General features: G+C 38.7%; 1 protein-coding gene, 1 long non-coding RNA gene and 1 other non-coding gene across 3 annotated transcripts; 1 reads left to right on the forward strand and 2 right to left on the reverse strand.

Moving 5' to 3' along the window:
• Nucleotides 1–2,113: 2,113 nt before the first annotated feature.
• LOC121976123 lies at nt 2,114–4,260 on the reverse strand. Its single transcript, XR_006110552.1, has 2 exons — nt 2,937–4,260; nt 2,114–2,403 (listed from the first exon to the last, which is right to left on the reverse strand). It is a non-coding gene; the product is annotated as an uncharacterized LOC121976123 (long non-coding RNA).
• LOC121994938 lies at nt 2,640–2,731 on the reverse strand. The gene has a single exon (XR_006115819.1). It is a non-coding gene; the product is annotated as a small nucleolar RNA R24 (small nucleolar RNA).
• Nucleotides 4,261–8,660: 4,400 nt separating the features above from the next.
• Nucleotides 8,661–10,274, forward strand: LOC122041607. Its single transcript, XM_042601359.1, has 5 exons — nt 8,661–8,738; nt 8,799–8,938; nt 9,453–9,618; nt 9,713–9,881; nt 10,054–10,274. The coding sequence occupies exons 1-5, from the start codon at nt 8,661–8,663 to the stop codon at nt 10,272–10,274; spliced, it is 774 nt and encodes a 257-aa protein (XP_042457293.1).
• The last annotated feature ends 11,098 nt before the right edge of the window (nt 10,275–21,372 follow it).

The following is a 21,372-nucleotide window of genomic DNA, read 5'->3' on the forward strand; positions in this document are numbered from 1 at the left end:
AATAGGAGCAGAATGTCCATAGGGCGGCCTAATGATATAGTGTCGCACATGAAGATTGACACTTGTACAAAGATAGCACTAGGTTATGTATGCAAACACCAACTTTCATCACAATCTCACATGATCTCAGGTACACACTTATCATACAACCAGACTAACATGTGTTATTATCACTAACAAATGTCATCACTGTCACCCTGATTGCGTGCCCCTTGCCTTTCCATCTCCGCAAGTTGACTCCGGCCATCCTCCACGCTAGAAAACAATCTGATCTGGCAGCTCCTCAAGCAACCTCTTGGTGATGAGGAGGTTAGCACTCCTCCGTCCAGAAACAACTCCGATCTGCACCTCCATGAAACCAATGAAGTTCCAGCCTCCACTCCAGAGCTCTGGCCACCAGCAGCAGTCTACTCACCAACCCAAAAGTCCACCGCAGCATCATCTTTGGCCTTCTCCCTGCCACTTCATCCTTCACCTAGCGGAACAGTCGACGACCATGGCTGGAGACGACACCGTGAATGGCAGAAACAATCTGATACGTTTTCCGTACTGTGCTAGAAGATTCTGTGCATGCTTTAAATTTGTGCCCAAAGTCCAACAGCCCTCCTTTCCCTCCTCATTGTACTGGAGCACCAGCAACCTCTCCACTTCGTCGCCTCGCCGGAACATCTACCATGGTCGGTTGCATCCTCCACCCTTCTCCAAATGCGCTCCTTAGGTCCAATCTTACACCAACAATGGAGACTCACTTCATCAATAAAACCTAAGCAAGGGGGCTTCTTCACCAACGGAGTAGCTTCGGTTGTGGCCGGAGCAGGTTACCACCATCGGTGTGGAGGTATCCTGGTGAAGGAGGCAGGATCTCTTGGACCATTTTTTGTGGTTCAGGGATGTGCCACTCATATTTGCGGTCGGATCGTGGCCGTGATCCGGTCGTAATTAGTTGCGATCTCTTCCTGCCGTCCCCACCAGGTTATACTTTGGTTCGAAGCGAGCGGCCGGAGGTCGTCCGGAGGACATCCTCGCTCGACGCCCAGTAACCTGACCACTTATCCACCACCGGAGGCCTTCAAGCATCCTCCGACCGCCCGCTCCGAACCAAACTATAACCTAATGTGGATGGTGAATCCAAGAAGGGATCGCAACCAATTGCGGTCAGATCGTGACCATAATCCGACTATAAATATGAGTGACACATCTACTATACCACAAAAAAGTGATCAAGGAGATCTACTCTCCTCGGTGGAGATATGTCCGTGAGCCACCTGCAGTGGGTTGGATCAAGCCCACAGCAAAATCTTTCTTCAAATGTTATCCAACTGTCACCGAGAAAGAGGGGGAAGAAATTAAAATCAAATTTGAATTCAAAATTTAAATATCGTGCCAAAACTGAATTCGAATTTTAAAGTTATCGTATCAGCTTTGATTTTGAATTTGAATTCAAATTTTGAAAGTGTCATGTTAGCTCTGAGTTCGAATTTGAATTCAACTTTTAAAAGTGCCTTCTCAGCTCTGAATTAGAATTTGAAATGTCATGCCAACCGATAGACACCCTATATGATTTCCATTAGAAAACAGTCACGTACAATGCACCAATGACTGCTAGCCACTGCCGGAAGGGTTCCCCTCCCCCATCACCACCTTGCTCCTTTACTTGGAGCTCCCGCCAATGATCACTCTCTAGGAAGCGGAGGGAAAGAACGGGGGCTAAGGAATCTTAATGGCAATAGGCGACTCATCCCAACGCCTCATGAGTGAAATATGTACTTTGATTAAGTCAAGATTCAAACTTCAATTTCAAATTTCATAATGACAACACTTCATATATTAGCCACAAAACCATCTCAAAGAAACGAAGGCTAAGGAATCTTGGGTTGGGAAGAAGAAGACGGAGGAAGTAACACTAATTCTGTTTCTAAGAAAACGAGGAATAACACTTGTCGCTGAAAAATAACAATTATATTAAAAAAAATATTTCCAGTCATTCAACATTTTCATTTTATAACATTTTTCACGATAATTTTTAAATTAGAAATGAAATCAAGCAATACTTCAGAACAAAAAAGTAGTAAAACACCATGCCGCTTTGTCAAATTCAAAACATGCAAACAGATTGTCCCATAAAAATCAAGACCCCACATCCATACACTAAAAACCAATAAAAATAACAAAAATCTTTTCTAAATAAAACAAGACAGAATATAGAAAATATTTTCTAAAGTAAGATAGGGCATTGAGAGTGAGTACGCAAACACCAATAGAGAAGGGAGAACTAAATTGGTGGCCAGGCACCACCCTTCGACCTATTTCTTTGTTGTTTGCAACTCTAAGACTGCAATGAACTGAACTAGGCCGTGCAAGAGCAGCCTTAGTTAGATCCGGTCTGTAGTAATTATCAGTCACCTGAATACAAAATAACTAACAGAAATTGGATCGCATTTAATTGGTGAAAACTTATTTCAAAAGAGCAATGCAAAGAAAAGAGTACATGAAAAACACGTCGGTAGTATTTACTTACACAGGGTAGTTATAAAATTGATTGAATAGAGGAGATAAAATAGAACACCACAGGTAAAAGAAAAGGAAAAAGGATGAGACAAATGTAACAAGAAAGGGACTCATGAATAGAAGAGCAAAATTAAGCTCAGAAGCCAAGCGTAACAAGAAAATCTCATTGGAGAACAGAACTGTCGAGAGTTCTCCTTACATGTTAACAGCTCTTCATAGCAACTTGTGGGGGAACAAGGGAAAAAACATAGCAGAAGAAAACTAGGGAAATCAATTGAATGAATAAGTCATTTAGTTAATCAACAAAAGAAAACAAGAGAAAAAATAAACAAAAATAATACACGGAACTTTATAGCACAGAATAAAACACATAATTGTTCACTAAACAGGATCAGAAAATCTAAATAGTTAAATCAAGTAAAAAAGACCTGGGAATCGCACTGTCACATTTTTCCATCAGGGTGAAGACAAAATTATAGAGAACATGTAAGCACATAGAAATCCAACAAAGCTGCAAACTTGCAATTGATCACCATCTACGGACAGAGGAAGATATAAGAGAGAATTTGATATCAAATTAGCATTCGAGGAATGATCAAATGCAAACTCAATCTGTCCAAAGAAACTGATTTCACTGGACAAGAATTTAGAGGATGAGCGTCTTACGTAAGAAGGATCAAAACGACATAGAAGTGAACTAACATGGTGGTAATCCGGAGACGCCCTGTTGAGGACAGCGGAGGCGGCAAGATCTGATGATTGCGGGCCTTTGACCCGAAGAAGAATTTCTGGCCCTCTCTCCCTTCACTCTCCGCGATTCATCATCCGCGCCGAGGAATCCAGCGGGGTTGCCTCATTAGAACAAAAGGCCAGTAAGAAGCACCAACGTCAATGGCGGCAACAGTGAACAGGAGGGTAAGGAAACCCTAGAACGACGTATGCCGAATATGAGAGAGACAAATCTGCGTAGCGTTTAGGAAAGAATTTCACCGTCCGATGTGACGTTGGACGAGAAAAAAAAGAAATGTTGAAGCCGAAAAAATGGTTCCACCTAACAAAAAAAAAAGCATAATTTGAAAGAGCCAAGGCTTTCGATTTCTTTCATTTCCTAACTCTTCAAAAATGGAATTTTGATTTTGATTGATCTAGATGCAACCAATGTAGAATCGATTCAATCATTCAAAAAAACCATTTTTACAGAAAAGAAATAAGTTAAAGCATCGAAAAGATTTAATGGACGCAATAGAAATCAACAAAAGTTTTTGAATCAATCAACTTAAAACAAATATGACAATGTGAATTTAGATCCAAATAAAGAATCCAGGAAGAAACAAAGATCCACAGTCGAGAAAGAGAATAAGAATGTAATGGCCATTGGAGGCGGGGTTGCGAGGAACGAAAAGCGCAGATCCCGTACTATGATGCCATAGAATTCGATCTAGGGCGGAAAGGGCTGGGATTCCACAGAGAACCTGTGGGTTTTTCCAGAGCTACAGTTTCATCAGCTCTCCCCTTTGCCGACTACCCAATACTCCAACAAAGACCACATCAGAATAAAACGAAACGACGAAAGGGACGGAGAAAAATATCATTAGCACGAATAGCAACGACAGCGGCGTCTAACAGATGGAGATGAAACCCTAGGACGATGAAATCGAAGAAGGATCGACGATTGGAATAGATGAAGACTGACCATGTCTGGATGAAGATAGATTGAGACGATATTCGAGCAGCGGCTCTGAACTAATCGACGATCACGTTAAACCCTAGTTGTCATATTTATAGAGCTTGTATCCTGCTGGATTGTATTGAATTAAATTAAAGATGGGAAATCAGATCCTCACCGATAAATGGGCCTCAAGTTTTGGCCTTCTATTTAATTAAAGATAGGAAATAAGATCCTGACCAATAAATGGGCCTCTCGTATTGGCCCGTCTATTAATTAAAGATGGTAAATCAGATCCTGACTAATAAATGGGCCTCTCATTCGGCCCTTCTATTTAATTAAAGATGGGAAATCAGATCCTGACTAATAAATGGGCCTCTCATATTGGCCCTTCTGTTTAATTACAGATGGTAAATCACATTCTTACCAATAAATGGGAAAAAAATTCTGCATTTTTCTCTTATTATTTATTCCTCTATTAAAATTTCAAGTTTCTCTATTTCTATAAAAAAAAAAATATGTAAAAATATTTATATTTAATATCGCTAACAAAAATAATATCTTTTTTTATTAAAAAATGGCGTCAATGATAAATTATAGAGTAATAAGGATGATAAAAGTCAATTACATCAAATTAATTCATGAATCAAATTTAAAAGTTTGATTCAGAATTCAATTTTTTATATAAAAAAATATGAATTAATTCAGATAATCTAATATTATCTAAATTTTAAAAAACTTAATTTGATTAAATTCATTAAATTGAAAATAGTAATTGATTGCTAGGTTTAAAAAGTTTAATAGAATATTTAGTGTCTATTGTTTGTATGATGAAAAAATTAATTATTTTAAATTTTAACTGATATAATCATTGGTTTAATTTATTTAATTTTTATTAAAAAATTTGATAGATTCGATTAATTTGAAAAGATCCGGTAATTCGATTATTAATAGTACATATCTATTGAGTGAATTGGCTAGTGTGGATTAAGGGATAGGCCCACTGGCGATGTTATTTGGGGTTTGGAAAATGTTGGGTAAGTTAAAATATAGAACCAAACATGTTAATTAGTCTAATTCAGGTTAAATGGACCCAATAATCAAGTGAATTAGGCTAATAGGTCAGTCATGTGATATGAATAGACGAAGTCAAGTTGAATTGTCAACAGGAAACAAGTCAAGTTGGTTGGTCAAGTCAAAAATAAGATAGAGTGAGCTTGTCAAGTCTATCAAGTTAATTGAATCAATCCAAGAGGTCAAATCGGTCAAACAACATTATGAATCGAGTGGATAGAATGAGGGAAAGAATCGATAAGAGTATTAAACCATATGCGTGCCCAACCTTCCTCATGCAAAGTGATACAGGTAATAACGAAAGTCTCCATGTAAGATCAAATAGTCAATCATCTTACTGACACGACGGTCAAAGCCCGATCTCATAATGTGACTATATAACCGATTGAACTTTATAGACTCCGAAAGTTATATAGTCAGGGGCGGATCTATGCGAGGGTTGGAAGGGGTTAAAGTCCTCACCAAGATTTATCAGAGAAAGAGCTAAAGAGGAGTCCGACATGAGAAGTTCAGCGTCCGGCGTGAGAAGTTCGACGTCCGACATCGGACAAAACGGAAGCAACGAGGTTTTCATCTTTTTTTTTTATTTTTTTTTAAATAAAATTTAAAAGCCTCACTTTGCTGCACCTAAAGCTCAATGCCCAATAGGTCATCCATATGGTTTTTTCGGCCTTAGTCAGTTCGGCAATTGTGCTTTCTCCCTCCTCGCGATCGTGAATCGCGACTCCGCCTCAGCAGTCAGCAGTTGGCGCTTCATTCCGCTGTCCGTCGTCCGTCGTTTGCGTTCTATCGTCCACCGGCCACCAGTCCGACGCCCGCCAGTCCGTCGGTCCGCCGCCCGTTGGTCCGCCGCCCGTTGACTGCAGCAGTGGCCCATTAGGCCCGCGGTCTGCCGCCTCCCTCTCTGTTTTTTCTCTACTTTTATTTTGTTTTCTTGTGTTGATTCCGCTGTCTGCCGGTTCGCCACCGACCAATCTACCGCCCGTTGGTCCACCACCCATCAACTGCAACAACCGCCAACTGCCCACTATGTCCGCCGCCTCCTTGTTTTTCTTTGTTTTTTTTTCTGGTGTTGATTCCACTGTCTGCCGGTCCGCCAGGCGCCACCCACCAATCCGTCGCCGACCAGTCCTAGGCCCGTCGGTCCGCCGCCCACCGACTGCAGCAACCGCCCACTAGGTCCGCTGCCTCTCTCTAGTTTTGTTTTTTTCTCTAGTTTTGTTTTTTTTTCTTGTGTTGATTCTGCTGTCTGCCAGTCCGTCGTCGACCAGTCTGCCACTCGTCGGGGGCTGGTCCATCGCCCACCGACTGCAGCAACCGCCCACTAGGTCCGCTGCCTCTGTCTCTTGTGTTTTTCTCTACTGTTTTTTTCTTGTGTTGATTCATTAATTGGATTATGTGTGACTTTATTCTCAAAATCTCTTCTATTTTAAATTGTTCTATTGACTACTATTACCAAATATGAAAATTAATATTATTCAGTGGTACAGTGCTATTCGAGGTAAATAGTAAACTCATTGGGGTTGTTTTCTCACTTGTTTTGTAGAGTCATTGTCTTATTGGGAAGCCCCTAGCCACTAGGCCACCATTGCTCAAGTCATTCACATAATTCAAGGTTAATTTTTTTTACCATTCTTATTTCTTTTTTTACTTTTTTATTTCAATTTAAATGAGAGGGTTTAGGGTTTAAATTAATTGTGATTTGTGAATATTAATTTAATTACATCATATACATGACTTTATTTTTAATTATTTATTTATGTAGATTATGGAGAGGTTTTTTAAACCTAAACGTTTTCGTGAGGATTCTTCCAATGATCCTAATATTAGTGAAGTTGTGAGAATTCAATCTCATGTGGAATTAGATTTAAATGATATTGTTAGTGATCCTGGATTACGAAAATTAATTGAAGAGTTTGATATTTCTATTCGAGATCAAGTCCGAAGAGAGTACTTGACTAGGGGGGCCCTACCAACCAATTGGGCATATGTATCCAAAAAAATATTTTGGTAATCAAGAAAGGAGTTTCCAAGATAGTTGGTATAAAATATATACATGGCTAGAATATAGCATATCAAAAGATGCAGTGTTTTGCTTATGGTATTATCTTTTTAAATCATCAAATAAAGGAGGTCGATATAAAGAGGATGTCTTTGTAAAAACAGAATTCATTAATTGAAAAAATGCTTTAGAAAGATTTAATTTGCATAATGATGTCGTAGATAGTTGTCACAATCATGCTAGAGTACAGTTTGAATCTTTTCAAGGTCAAAGACATAGTGTTTCAAATATATTACAAGCACATGGGTGAGATATAGAGGTTTCTTATCGCACCCGTTTAATAGTAATGTTGGATGTTACGTGATTTCTTTTGAAGCAGGGACTGTCTTTCCGTGAACATGATGAGTCAAATAATTCTTTAAATAGAGGGAACTTTCTTGAATTGCTTCAATGGTACAATCAACGAAATGAGGAAGTTTCAAAAGTTGTTAATCAAAATGCTCCCGGAAACAATCAAATGATTTCTCCAGCAATTCAAAAAGACCTTACGTGTGCTTGTGCCTCTGAGATCACACTTTCCATAATCGAAGATGATCCTGTCCGAATCGCTGAATCAACGGACGCTGGGCACGTGGCGCTCTCCTTGTTGCTGACGTAGATCTCCGACCGGTCGTACGACGCTCCGGCGAACCTGTAAAGAAGTCGGGCCGGGAAGAGATTCCCGACGACGACCCTCCGACGCTCAAGTCAGGCAAGTGGACAACAAAGAAGTGGCTCTCAATATCAGAGAATGTGTACCTCCAGCGAAGTGTGAGGCTCCTTATATAGAGCTGTGAAGGGGTTCATGCACACATACCGAGGCGAATACGTGTCCTCAGCCCATACCTCAGTATGGGCTTGTCAGAAAAGCTTACCTGACACCATACTGCTACAGTCCGAGCACACCTCTGATGGGACAGCAGAACCCTGTCCTAAGATCCTGCGTATGGCCTGATCATCGAACATACCCGCTGTCAGAAGATGTTCCCTTGTCCTTTTCTCCTTTTACGCCCTGCCGAGCGTCTGGTCGATCGGCAGTCCCCTCACATCCGGCCGGTCGTATGTGCTGGTCCGCTCGGGAGATTCCTGGTCGTGTGCTCTGCTGACTATTCACAGTAATGCTACTTTAGGCCTTCGGCCAAGTGGGCTCCCCGATCGGCCCGACGATCCTGTTCCCCATGAGGGTCGGAGACCCGACTCCCCGTCGGGTTGTTTTTGATTCCGCTGTGACCCCGTTTGGCTGACCGGTCTCCCCTTCTCCGGTCGGTAGTTTGACCCTTTGACTCTCACGTGGCGTTGACCTCCCTAAGAGGGGGGGTCCCTGTTCTTACCACCGGATCAGAAGATATTGGAAACAATATTTTCTCCTTAATGGTTGATGAATCTCGAGATATTTCAGTGAAGGAGCAAATGGGAGTTGTTTTGAGATATGTGAACAAAAGAGGACAGGTGATTGAATGATTCCTTACAATTATACATGTATCTGACACTAGCTCTCGTTCTTTGAAGGATGCTATTGATGCTTTATTTGTGAAACATGGATTATCATTATCTAGACTGAGAGGTCAAGGATATGATGGAGCTTCAAATATGCGGGATGAATTCAATGGGTTGAAATCTCTCATTTTGCAAGAAAATCCATATGCAAGGTATATTCATTGTCTTTCTCACCAATTACAGTTAGTTATTGTTGCTGTTGCCAAGAATAATCTCAATATGAGTGATTTTTTTAACTATGTCACTATGATTGTCAATACGACGGGAGCATCATGTAAAAGGAGAGATCAACTTAGGCAAATTGAACATGATAGGATTATTGCAATGTTGGAGGGTGGAGACATTAGTACGGGCAGTGGCAAAAATCAAAAGACACTCGTTGGGGATCACACTACTTGACATTGGGTCGTCTATTATCTATGTGGCCTTCAGTGATACAAGTGTTGGAGAATATTTGTGATGATTCTAGTTCTTTTGATAGTAGAGGGGTTGCCAAAAGTTTGATTCAGAAAATGGAGAATTATGAGTTTGTTTTATGTTGCACTTGATGAAGATGATATTGGGAATGACACATGAGTTGTCACTTGTGTTACAACAAAAGGATCAAAATATTGTCCAAGTCATAAGTTTGATTGAGAGTGTGAAAGATCAATTTCAAATATTTAGGGAAGAAGGATGGCATACAATTACAGATAAAGTCAACACATTTTGTGAGTTGAATGAGATCCCAGTGCCGGAGAAGAAAGATAATTGTTTGATTGGTGGTTGTAGTAGACGTAGAAGGCAAGTCATCACCAATCTGCATTATTATCATGAGGAGATTTTCTATCAGGTATTATTTCTAAAAAAGGAAATTTATTATTATTATATTCATCAATAAGATTTTTTTACTTATTAATTATTATTCTTGCAAATTACAATGTTAGGTTGTTGATTTAGTTATACAAGATATGAATACTCGTTTTTCAGAAGTTGTCACAGAATTGCTTAGTTATATAGCATGTCTTCATCCAAGGAATTCTTTTTCTGAATTCAATGTTCAGAAACTCGGTCGACTTTGTGATTTATATCCTGAGGACTTCTTAACAAATGATTGTATAGTTATTGAACAACAACTTCAGAATTTCATTCATAATATACGATAGGATCCAAATTTTTCTGGAATTGAAGATTTGGAAAGTTTTGCTCAGAAAATTGTTGAAACTCTAAAAAAATCAAGCTTATCCATTGGTTTATCGTCTGATTGAGATGTCATTAGTTTTACCAGTTGTGACCGCTTCTGTTGAAAGAGTATTTTCTGCGATGAAGATGATAAAGATTGATTTACGTAACAGAATGAGAGACAAGTGGATGAATGACAGTCTAGTCATATACATTGAGAAAGATATCTTTTCAACAATTGAAAATGAGCAAATATTGCAGCGTTTCCAAAAGATGAAAAGCCACAGGATGCAGTTGCCTCCTCTTTCTTATCCAATGACCACCTAATATGTCACCAAGTGTTAACCGATACTTCAATAAGCAATAGTCTAATTGCAATTTATTAATTTAGTATTTTATCTTTTTATGATGTCAAATTGAACTTTTTGTTATTAAATATATTTATTATGTTACAAAAGATATTCTGTTAGCCCTTGTTAAAATTTATCTCTGGATCCGCCCATGTATATAGTGATTCACTGAAGTTCCTTCAAGATGTAGAAACTTGTTGCCGATTAGATTACAGTGGCCTAATCTTCTCGGCCCCATCTTCCTTAATTAGTGACTCCCAATCCGATTATCCAGTTGGTTTTTATCGATCCCCAACGATTATGTTTCCTCTAAATCAAGGGTCCGTCCTACTAACTTGAAAATTTCTGCTAATCGAATTTCCTCAAACCCTAGCTTAGAGAAGATCTAGTAATCGAACTCCCTTGACTCCAAGGGTTAACATTCTCTAAATTGAGGCTCCACTCATCCAACTCAGGCTTTCTTTGTCGATTGGATTTTCCCGATCCCAAGAGATAACACTCTTTGAGATAACACCCTTAATCAACTCAGAAGTGTTCTTCCGATCGGATTTCCCAATCAGTGTGGGTCATGCTTGTTGGGCGTTATACTTGGCAGACGAAAGGGTTCGTCCCTTTCGCTGCCGCAAACGGCAGTTTGTTGGAAACGCCAAGGAGACGAAGGGGCGTCCTTTCCCCTTCGTCTTCCTTAGCCTTCTTATAAAAGGCGTCCAAGGCAATCAGAGAGGGCAGAGGTTGATGCGAAGGTAATCAGCGAGTAGAGGCGTGAGGTGATCAGTGAGCAAAGAGAGAACGGCTAGGGACGGGATTTGGTTTGTGGAAGAGTCCGAGAAGGTTCCGTGTGGTGATCTTCTCGGCGACAGCAGCAGCGACGTCTCCGGCGGTTCATCGGCGACTTCATCGACCGGCGTCTTTGGTTGCGGTTCTTCGGGAGATCAATGTGAGTGTTTATGGTTTCCGCATTATTATTTTAATTACTTCGTTTTAGTTTTCATGCTCTCAAAACTACCCACAATGGTATCAGAGCATGTATAGTTTTGACAGCATGAAAAACGACGCCGAAAAGCTCGTGTTTTTTCTTCTTCTGTTGCGAAGAAGAAGATGAACAGTGAATTGAATCGATTGAAATTTTGTTTCAATCGATTCAAAAATCGCGAACAGCGTGTATTTTTTGTTTGAATCGATTGTTCAATCGATTCAAATATTTGAATCGATTGAATAAAAAATTGAATCGATTCAAATGACGGCACAGTGCTTTGTTGAATCGATTCGTCAATCGATTAAAAATCATGCACAGTAATATTTTCGATATTTGAATCGATTCATTTCAAAATCTGAATCGATTAAAGATCGAATGAAAAAGGAATGAACAGTGTTGGTATTTGACGAAGCACAGTGCGGCATGCAAATTTTTTTATTTTTGAATCGATTCAATTACGAATTTGAATCGATTAAATATATAAAATAAAATAAAAAACGTGTAAGAAAAAAAAAAGGGCATGCACACATTTTTTTTTTCTCCGAACAGTAGGCATATTTGATTAAATATTTTTATTAATTAATTAAATACATATAGTAAATGTGTTATTAATTAATAAATAAATATTTAATTAAATTATGGTTCAATTTACAGAAAATAGAACCCTACCAACTTGATCAATCAAACCCAGGTCTATTTTAAATTATGAATTGATTTAGGTAGACTAATTTGATTCAATGATACCTAAAGCTGGTTTAAATTATTTGTTGGTTTAACCAGTCCGGTTTATTATTGAATTAATTGGGTATTCTTGATTACAGAAGTTGGGCTGATCAAATATGACCGGATTAGTTCCGTTGTGTCAAATTTGATCAGAAACATTGGATTTGTTCTAATGAGTCAGACTTAATTCAATGGGCATTTGAATAAATCAAACGGATCTGAGTTTGATTAATAAGTCTGTGATTGACTCAAATGAGCTTAAACGAAAACAGAACATAGGTCCAATTAGATTAGTTCTAATAAGAACAATAGATTAAGCTTAAGATTCAGATTTATGATCGACCAATCCAATGTGCCAGTCACATAAGACTCCCCAAAATAAGGAAATTTGTTTTTCTTAATTGCTTGTGTATACTGTATATTTTGTTCTATATGTGGGAATTGAATTTGACCGGTTTTGTACTGGTCAGTCGGTTTTGTACTGACATCATGTTTTTCAATTCCGGATACAAAGAACGATATACACGATGACTGGTCGCTATGAACGACAACATGAGCTGTGGGAGGAGATCAAGAAGCTGGAATATGACCTGGATCACGGAGTCGGTAGGCTTATTGGTCGGCTCGATTGGTTGTTCTGGAATTTCGAGCAAGAAGGGTATCCCGTTCAGGAAACAGAAAGAAGATTTTCTCTGGTTTATTCATTATCGGAACATCTGAGGCAGATAGCATTCCAACTTTGGGATGATTCTGATGGGCACATCTCATACTCAGAGATGTGCAGACAGCTACTTCATCTGCAATGGGGTCCTGATGAATCTGAAGAGGATCCAGAAATGGAATCTGAAGATTTAGAGGAGGATTCAAATCCTGTAGAATCTGAAGATGATCCTGAAATGAACCTTGAAGAATTTGAAGAGGATCCAGAAATGGATCCTGAAGATTCTGAGGAAGATCCAGAGATGGATTCCGAGGACGATCCAGAGATGGATCCTGAGGAGGATCTAGAGATGGATCCCGAAGGATCAGAGGAGGATCCTCAGGAGTGTGTAGAAGATCCAGAGATGGATCTGATGGATACATCTGTGGCTGATCCACCTATCATAGAATCTGGAAGAAACGAGATGCAATTACCCACTGCTCTAGCATTTATCCTAGTGGGAGTAGTGCTAGCTTATCTAGTTTATTAGTATTCTGTTACTGTCGTTATGTACGAACAGTGTTAGCTTATCTAGTTTTTGAGTCATGTAATAATTTCTGTTGGTTTGTACGAACAGAATTATATAATAAAAGTTATGTTATATGTTAACTAACTTGGAAATGATTAGTTCATATAAATATGATTCGTTCATATAAAATGATTTGTTCATTAGTTGGGATATGTGTAATATAATTGATCAGTGTTGATTAGATTAGAACATACAAATGATGAGTGGAAACAATATTATCACTTGATTTTGTAAACTAACTCTAATTTACACTGAGTCAATAAATAGTTGCACATATATGAATTACACTGAAATAATAAATAATTTGTTTATTTATGTAGATCATGGCAACTAAAAACATCATAGCTGAACTCAATAAGGGTGAGAAATTATATGAGGATAACTACAAAATCTGGCACCTCAAGATACAATATGTTCTTGAGGAACAAGAAGTTCTGGAGGCTGTAAACCAAATCATGGAAGAACCAGCTGATGGTTCTACAGCACAGCACAGACGTGACCTTGATGCCTATAAGGCATGGAAAAGGAAGGACTCCATTGCTAAGGGCATATTGATTAGTTCAATGGTAGATGACCTAGTATTTGAATATAAGCCATTACCATCGGCTCATGTTGTCTGGGTAGCCCTTAGAGAGAAGTACAGTGGAGTCAGTCTGAGTAAGCTCCGTCAGCTAACTATCAAGTTTGATAGTTGTAAGAAGCGCTCGAATGTTACCATGGCCCAACATCTCAGGGAGATGGGTAACATGATTCGAGAGCTTAAGACTGCAGGTTATACGTTGACCGATGAACAACATGTTCAGGCAGTTATCCGTTCCCTTCCTGATTCTTGGGAAACGATGAAACAGAACCTAACCCATAGTGAGAGTATTAAGACTTTCACTGATGTCTCACGCCATGTGGAACTTGAGGCGGAGAGGATTGAATCCGCAAGGATTTCGGGTCAAGCTTTTGTAGCTGAAAGTTCTGGTTCTAAGAATAAGAACAAGTGGTTCAAGAAAGGAAAGGGGAAAGGAAAGGAAGCTAATGCTGTTGCTGTGAAAAACCAATCAAGAAGAAAGGAAAGAGATATGGACAAAAACCTAAGAGCATGTTGACTTGCTTCAACTGTGGCAAGAAGGGCCATTTTGCTCGGGATTGTACTGAGCCTAAAAAGGTAAATCCATTTTTGTCTTCTTTCCATGAGCAATATGTTGCAAGTACAGTGTTGTTAGCTGATTCGTATCCTTTGTGGATTGTAGATTCAGGAGCAACGAACCACGTAGCTCGTGATCGAGCTACATATGTGGAGTACCGTCGGGTACCAGCTGGCAACAAATGGATATATGTAGGAAACAATGCAAGAATTGAAGTCAAAGGAATTAGCACTTGCAAGCTCAACCTACGTGGTGGAGGCACCTTGTTTCTACATGATGTCCTGTACGCTCCTGAGATTCGACGGAATCTGGTTTCCGTTATTTGTCTTCTTGATTTAGGTTACAATGTAAATTTTTATAGCCGTTGTGTGGAACTTCGAATTAACTCTGTGTTAATTGGATATGGTTATGTAACAAATGGTTTTATGGTTCTTGATGTAGAACCAAATAATAATAGTTGTTTTTCAAACATTGCTCTTACTAGTAATGCTGATGTTAATGATGAAATTTGGCATGCTAGATTGGGACATATAGGATAAGAACGAATGAATAGATTAGCTAAGGAGGGCATCTTAGGCACTCATGCTAAGATTAACTTATCTATATGTGAGCATTGTCTTGCTGGAAAGACGACTAGGAAACCATTTGGTAAGGCTATTAGGGCTGATTCACCATTGCAATTAATTTATTCGGATATTTGTGGTCCAATGAATGTGAAGGCTAGAAATGGGAGTTCTTATTTCATTACATTTATCGATGACTTCACACGTTTTGGTCATGTGTATTTGATTTCTCACAAATCTGAAGCATTGGATTGCTTTATTCGTTACTTGAACGAAGTTGAGAATCAATTGGAACGTAAGGTTAAAACCTTGCGCACTAACCGTGGAGGGGAATATTTGTCTGATCAGTTCAAGACAATGTGTAATGAGAAAGGGATTATTAGACAGCTAACTATCCCTGGAACTCCACAGCAAAATGGGGTTGCTGAAAGAAGAAATAGGACTCTTCTTGAAATGGTTAGGTCTATGATGGCGCAAGCTAATTTGCCAATCTCCTATTGGGGAGATGCATTGCTAGTAGCGACCTATATACTTAACAAAGTGCCTTCAAAGTCAGTTCCATCTACCCCACATGAACGTTGGACATGCAGAAAACCAGATTTGAGTAATCTGAGACCTTGGGGGTCAGCTACCTACGTTCATGATAAGACTCACGAATATAGAAAACTAGGACCCAGAGGTAAGAAGTGTATCTTTATAAGGTACTCTGAGACCTCTAAAGGTTATGTTTTTATTGGTGAGCGACAAGATGGAACCATCTCTGAAATAGAGTCAAGAGATGCTACTTTTCTAGAAACTGAGTTCCCAACACGAGGTGAAGTTGATAAGACAATTCCTCTATATGAGATAGAGGAGGAGAATAATGTTCCTTTATCAACAAATCAGGAGATGCCTGAATCTAGTCAACCGAGTGGGAGTAATTTGTCACTGAATGAGTCAGTTTCTCAACGGTCTAACCTTCGAAGAAGTAGTCGTCAGATTATTCCTCGAAGAAGGTTTGATATTTAGAATGAGGCATTAATGGTTCTCCCAGTTGACGATGAGGAACCTCGAACAGTTGAGGAAGCTATGAGCAGCTCAGTTAGAAAAGAATGGAAAGTTGCAATGGATGAAGAAATGGAGTCAATGAGAAAGAATCAAGTTTGGGATTTAGTCGATCTTCCTCTGGGCCGAAGGGCTATTGGGAATAAGTGGATTCTCAAAGTAAGAGGAAAGCAGATGGATCGATTAATCGATACAAAGCTTGATTAGTTGCAAAAGGATATACCCAAATGGAGGGTATTGACTTTGAAGAGACATTCTCCCCAGTTGTAAAGTTTGTGTCAATACGTGTCATCCTAGCTATAGTAGCACACTATGACATGGAATTACATCAGATGGATGTAAAAACGGCTTTCCTTAATGGTAATCTTGACGAAGAAATCTATATGGTACAACCAGAAGGTTATGTTGCTGAAGGCCAAGAGAAAAGAGTATGTAGACTTCGGAAGTCTATATATGGGCTAAAGCAAGCGTCAAGACAATGGAACATAAGATTTAATGAAGTAATATTATCTTATGGTTTCGAAATGATCAATGAGGATCATTGTGTTTACCTAAGGAAGGAAAAAGGAAAGCTTATCATTTTATCATTATATGTTGATGATATGCTAATAGCTGGAAGTGACATAAAGTGTGTGATAGAAGTCAAAAGTTGGCTTTCATCACAATTTGACATAATAGATATGGGAGAAGCAGAGTACATCTTAGGAGTGAAGATCGTTAGAGACCGATCAAAGAGGCTTTTGGATTTGTCTCAAGAAGCTTATATCACTAAGATGCTACAACACTTCAATATGTCAGATTGCAACATTGAACAGACACCTATTGCGAAAGGTACTGTCTTGAGCAAAAGTATGTATCCAAAGACTCCTGAGGAAATAGCCGAAATGAAGAAGAAACCATATGCCAGTGCTATTGGTAGTTTGATGTACACTATGTTGTGTACTCGTCCCGATATAAGCTATGCTGTTGGCTTAGTTAGTCGTTTCCAGTCAAACCCAGGATCGAGACACTGGAAAGCGATGAAGAGGATATTCAGATATCTTAAAGGAACAGCTGATTATTACCTCTATTTCCAAGGATCAGATATAAACCTAAGTGGCTACTCAGATGCAGATTGGGCAGGGGACCTTGATGACAGAAAATCCACATCTAGCTATGTCTTCTTGCTGAATGATGGCGCCATCTCATGGAACAGCAAGAAGCAGGCTTGTGTAGCCTTGTCGACAATGGAAGCTGAATATGTGGCTTGTGCAGCGACTGTGCAAGAGGCTATCTGACTAAGAAGGTTCCTGAAGCATCTGAGGATTGCTGAGGATAGTGGGAGTCCTGTTAATGTGTACTGTGACAGTCAAGCTGCGATAGCTTTTTTTAAGGATCCCAAATATCACAGCAAAGGTAAGGATATAGAAATTAAGTATAATTTTGTAAGGGATATTGTTGACAAGAAAAAGATTATTCTTGAGTACATCCCTACACGAAATATGCTTGCTGATCCTTTTACTAAGCCATTGACTAAAGAGTCATTTCATGGGCATATGAAGTCTTTGGGACTTCGAAGAATGTAACTAATTGTAAAGACATTTTGATAAATAAAATGCCATGATTTATTCAGTGTATATGTGTCTTTGTTACATTCGAATAAAAGTCTCGATAAGCATGTTGGCAGATTAGGATTGGTCCACTCACATGGACAATCATCTCTATTTGTTAAGTACGAATAGAGGTAAGACCGTTGCTTATGGGACAGCTTTTGTAGCTGTGAATAGAGACATACCCATAAGTTAAGGTCGCCTTGATATTTGTGTCAAGATGAGATCATTTGTGTAATGATTGGAGTAAATGCACCCACCATTTACTGAATCTGCTTGAAGCCGGATTAGAATTCATATGTTGAATTCAGGATTAGACATTGGGAATGTCTAGATCGAAATCTGTACGATGTTAAAATTGGGAAAAACATGCGCTCTTTTTGGTAAAGAAAATAACATCGTAGCATGTGATTCATACCACATGTGCTATGGCGACAAGAAGGGTTGTAAGAGAATGGATCCCTGCTTCTCTACTATGTGAGACCCTTGAGATTATAAGTTAATCTCAATTTTACCCTAAGTGACTATTTAGCTGTCTACTTGAAGTTCTGATCAGTGTCTGCTACTTTAGCATGTTTCCTATTGGCTATGGATGATTCGGTCTATGGAGCATAACTAGGAAAGCAACTGATTAGAGTGAATGGATTCTAGCTAAAAAGGAAGATTAAGATTGATTTACATCTGCGACATTTATTCACTGGTACCGGTTACATTTTTAGTTCAGTACATAAAATGTAATTGTGAATAATTTGTTTGATGGAGGTGTTGAACATGCTCTTGACATATGGTCAATATGAGGGATTAGAGATGTTCATGATGATGTAAATAATTTAATCTGGGGTAAAGGCAAGTCATTTATGTCTATGATTCGTTCTATGGACATTTATGTCTCTGATTTATTCTATGGAGCAACTAAGTAAGGTGTGTCAATCTTCTTAGCAATTGAATGCTCACTGTGCTTGCTGTCGCACGAACCATTTTCCCTAATGTATGAAATGGATGTTCTGATCTGGTCTTCGTGACTTGATTCTCATAAAGTCTGTGTGACTTATTTGGTCTTTGTGACTAAATTTTGCTCTGGTCTTCGTGACTTGATCCTCATAAAGTCTTCGTGACTTATTTGGTCTTTGTGACTAATTTCGCTCCAGTCTTCGTAACTTGATCACCTTGTAGTCTATGTGACTGACATGGTCTATGTGACCATATGGATTGACTTGGACGAGTGGGAGATGTTGGGCGTTATACTTGGCAGACGAAAGGGTTCGTCCCTTTCGCTGCCGCAAACGGCAGTTTGCTGGAAACGCCAAGGAGACGAAGGGGCGTCCTTTCCCTTTCATCTTCCTCAGCCTTCTTATAAAAGGCGTCCAAGGCAATCAGAGAGGGCAGAGGTTGATGCGAAGGTAATCAGCGAGTAGAGGCGTGAGGTGATCAGTGAGCAAAGAGAGAACGGCTAGGGACGGGATTTGGTTTGTGGAAGAGTCCGAGAAGGTTCCGTGTGGTGATCTTCTCGGCGACAGCAACAACGACGTCTCCGGCGGTTCATCGACGACTTCATCGACCGGCGTCTTTGGTTGCGGTTCTTCGGGAGATCAATGTGAGTGTTTATGATTTCTGCATTATTATTTTAATTACTTCGTTTTAGTTTTCATGCTCTCAAAACTACCCACAATGCTTCCTCAATTTCCTCGTCTAATCAACTCATTTTATCACACTCCAACAAGATTTCTTCAACTCTAGTGGTATAACTCCCCTCCAATCCTTATAGATGAACAACCACACCATCTAACCCACTCACTCATGTCCCAAGGTTTGATCCTTATATTTCGCATTAGCCAATTGGGCCCTCATTATATTCCTCTTATGAGGATTAAGCTCAGAAAATCCAATAGGCTATGAAGTTTACAAACCTAATCACATTAAGGTGGCATTTGGTATGGTGTAATGTGTCTTGTAATATAATCAGGATTATATTACAAGACTGATTATTTTGTTTGGTTTACTTTTAAATTTGTAATGTAATATAATCTCGATTACAAAATATAATGAAATTTGTAATCTGGATTACAAAACAAATACTATGTAATTCGATTACATTACGAGGTCATTGTTTAACCAAAATTTGAATGTTGAATATATCTCTAGTCCACCGCCTGCCACCAGCCGCCACTGCCGCCGGTTGCCAACGGTGGCGGCCGCTGGTTGTTAATCAAGATAATATTACAAATTTGATTACATCAAAAATATATTACATTACACTTAACCAAACGTAGCTTAAATGTTATGTGTGGGGATGTTAAAGGGCACGTGTTATGATATCATACAGATACGAGATATGAGCGATGAGATAGCTTAGTATAGTAAAAATACACTGATTTAATATTTCCTTGGTTATAATAGGATATGCAATTAATGAAAAAGATTAAGGAGAAAAGTAAAGACATTATAAAAGAGTTTTACTCTCGCGGGCACATGTACACTTTAGAAGTGGTGCCAATTATACTCATTTTCTTCATTATTCATCTTATATTTTTTTTCCATTTGGGCAAAAAAAATCCGATCCGTTGATCCGATCTGTTGATCCGGCCAATCCGATCCGAAAAAATCCGAATCCGACGGATCGGATTCGGATATCGATCCGATCCGATATTTTTACCGGATAATCGGATCGGATACGGATCGAGGAAAAAAAAATCGGGTATCCGGTGATCCGATAAAAAAATATTTATTATTTTATATACTTTTAATTATGATATTATTCTTTTAATAATTATTATATTATTATATATTATATATTATATACTTTTAATTATGATAATATTATATACCTAATACATTTAGGCTGTGGCACGTGGGCCTGGGCCATGTGGGCCTGTGGCTAATCTATTTGCTATTATAATAATATTATATTATTATTAAAATATTGGTTATTGGAAGAGTTTGAACATTAGGGGTTTTAAGAAAAGGTGGCTGTGGACGGTCGGTGGTTACTGGTTAGGGTTTCTGAACATTGAACATACGGAAGAAAAGAAGAAAATCTATCTCCAGTTCAAGGTTATTTCTTGACAATTGTTGTCAGGTGAGTTTTATTTATATTAATCTTCGTGTTTATTTGTATTGTGTTAAATTTAGATTAGTTCGTTAGGATTTGTGATTCTCCTATTTATCAGTGCTATAAACTTATAGTCTACATCAATCTATAGGTATGAGTGAAAAATCTATGTCTGAGAAAAAAGAATCTCTTAATTCTACAAGTCAAAAACCTACGAAGCATCCTTCTAGTGATGTTTCTTCTTCTAATTCTAGCAATGGCAACAAGAGAAAGGGTTCTATTTGGTGGTCTCATTTTGATAGAATGGTGGATGATATAAACTATGCAAAGTGCAAATATTGTGATACAAAAATTGGTTGTGCTGCAAAAAATGGAACAACTCCTTTAGCTAATCATATCAAGAGATGTAAGCAACTTCCTGCTAATATGGATAAAAAGCAAAAACTTATGAGAGTTGAAACAAAAACTATTGTACGTGATGATGGTGTCTTTGAAACAATCTCTCTTCCATCTTGTTGGCAATTTGATCAAACAACTTGTAGAAAAGCCCTTGCTAGGATGATTATTGTGGATGAGTTACCTTTTACTTTTGTAGAACATGAGGGATTTATATACTTTTGCAAGTGTTTGAATCCTGCATTTTCAATTCCATCACGTAAGACCATTGCTAGAGATTGTTATAGATTTTTCATTGAAGAAAAGAGAAAGTTGAAAACTATTTTTGAGACGCTCTCTTCTCGAATTAGTTTGACAACTGATGCATGGA

Source organism: Zingiber officinale, chromosome 1B (genome assembly GCF_018446385.1).
Source record: "Zingiber officinale cultivar Zhangliang chromosome 1B, Zo_v1.1, whole genome shotgun sequence".
Classification (NCBI taxonomy): Eukaryota; Viridiplantae; Streptophyta; class Magnoliopsida; order Zingiberales; family Zingiberaceae; genus Zingiber; species Zingiber officinale.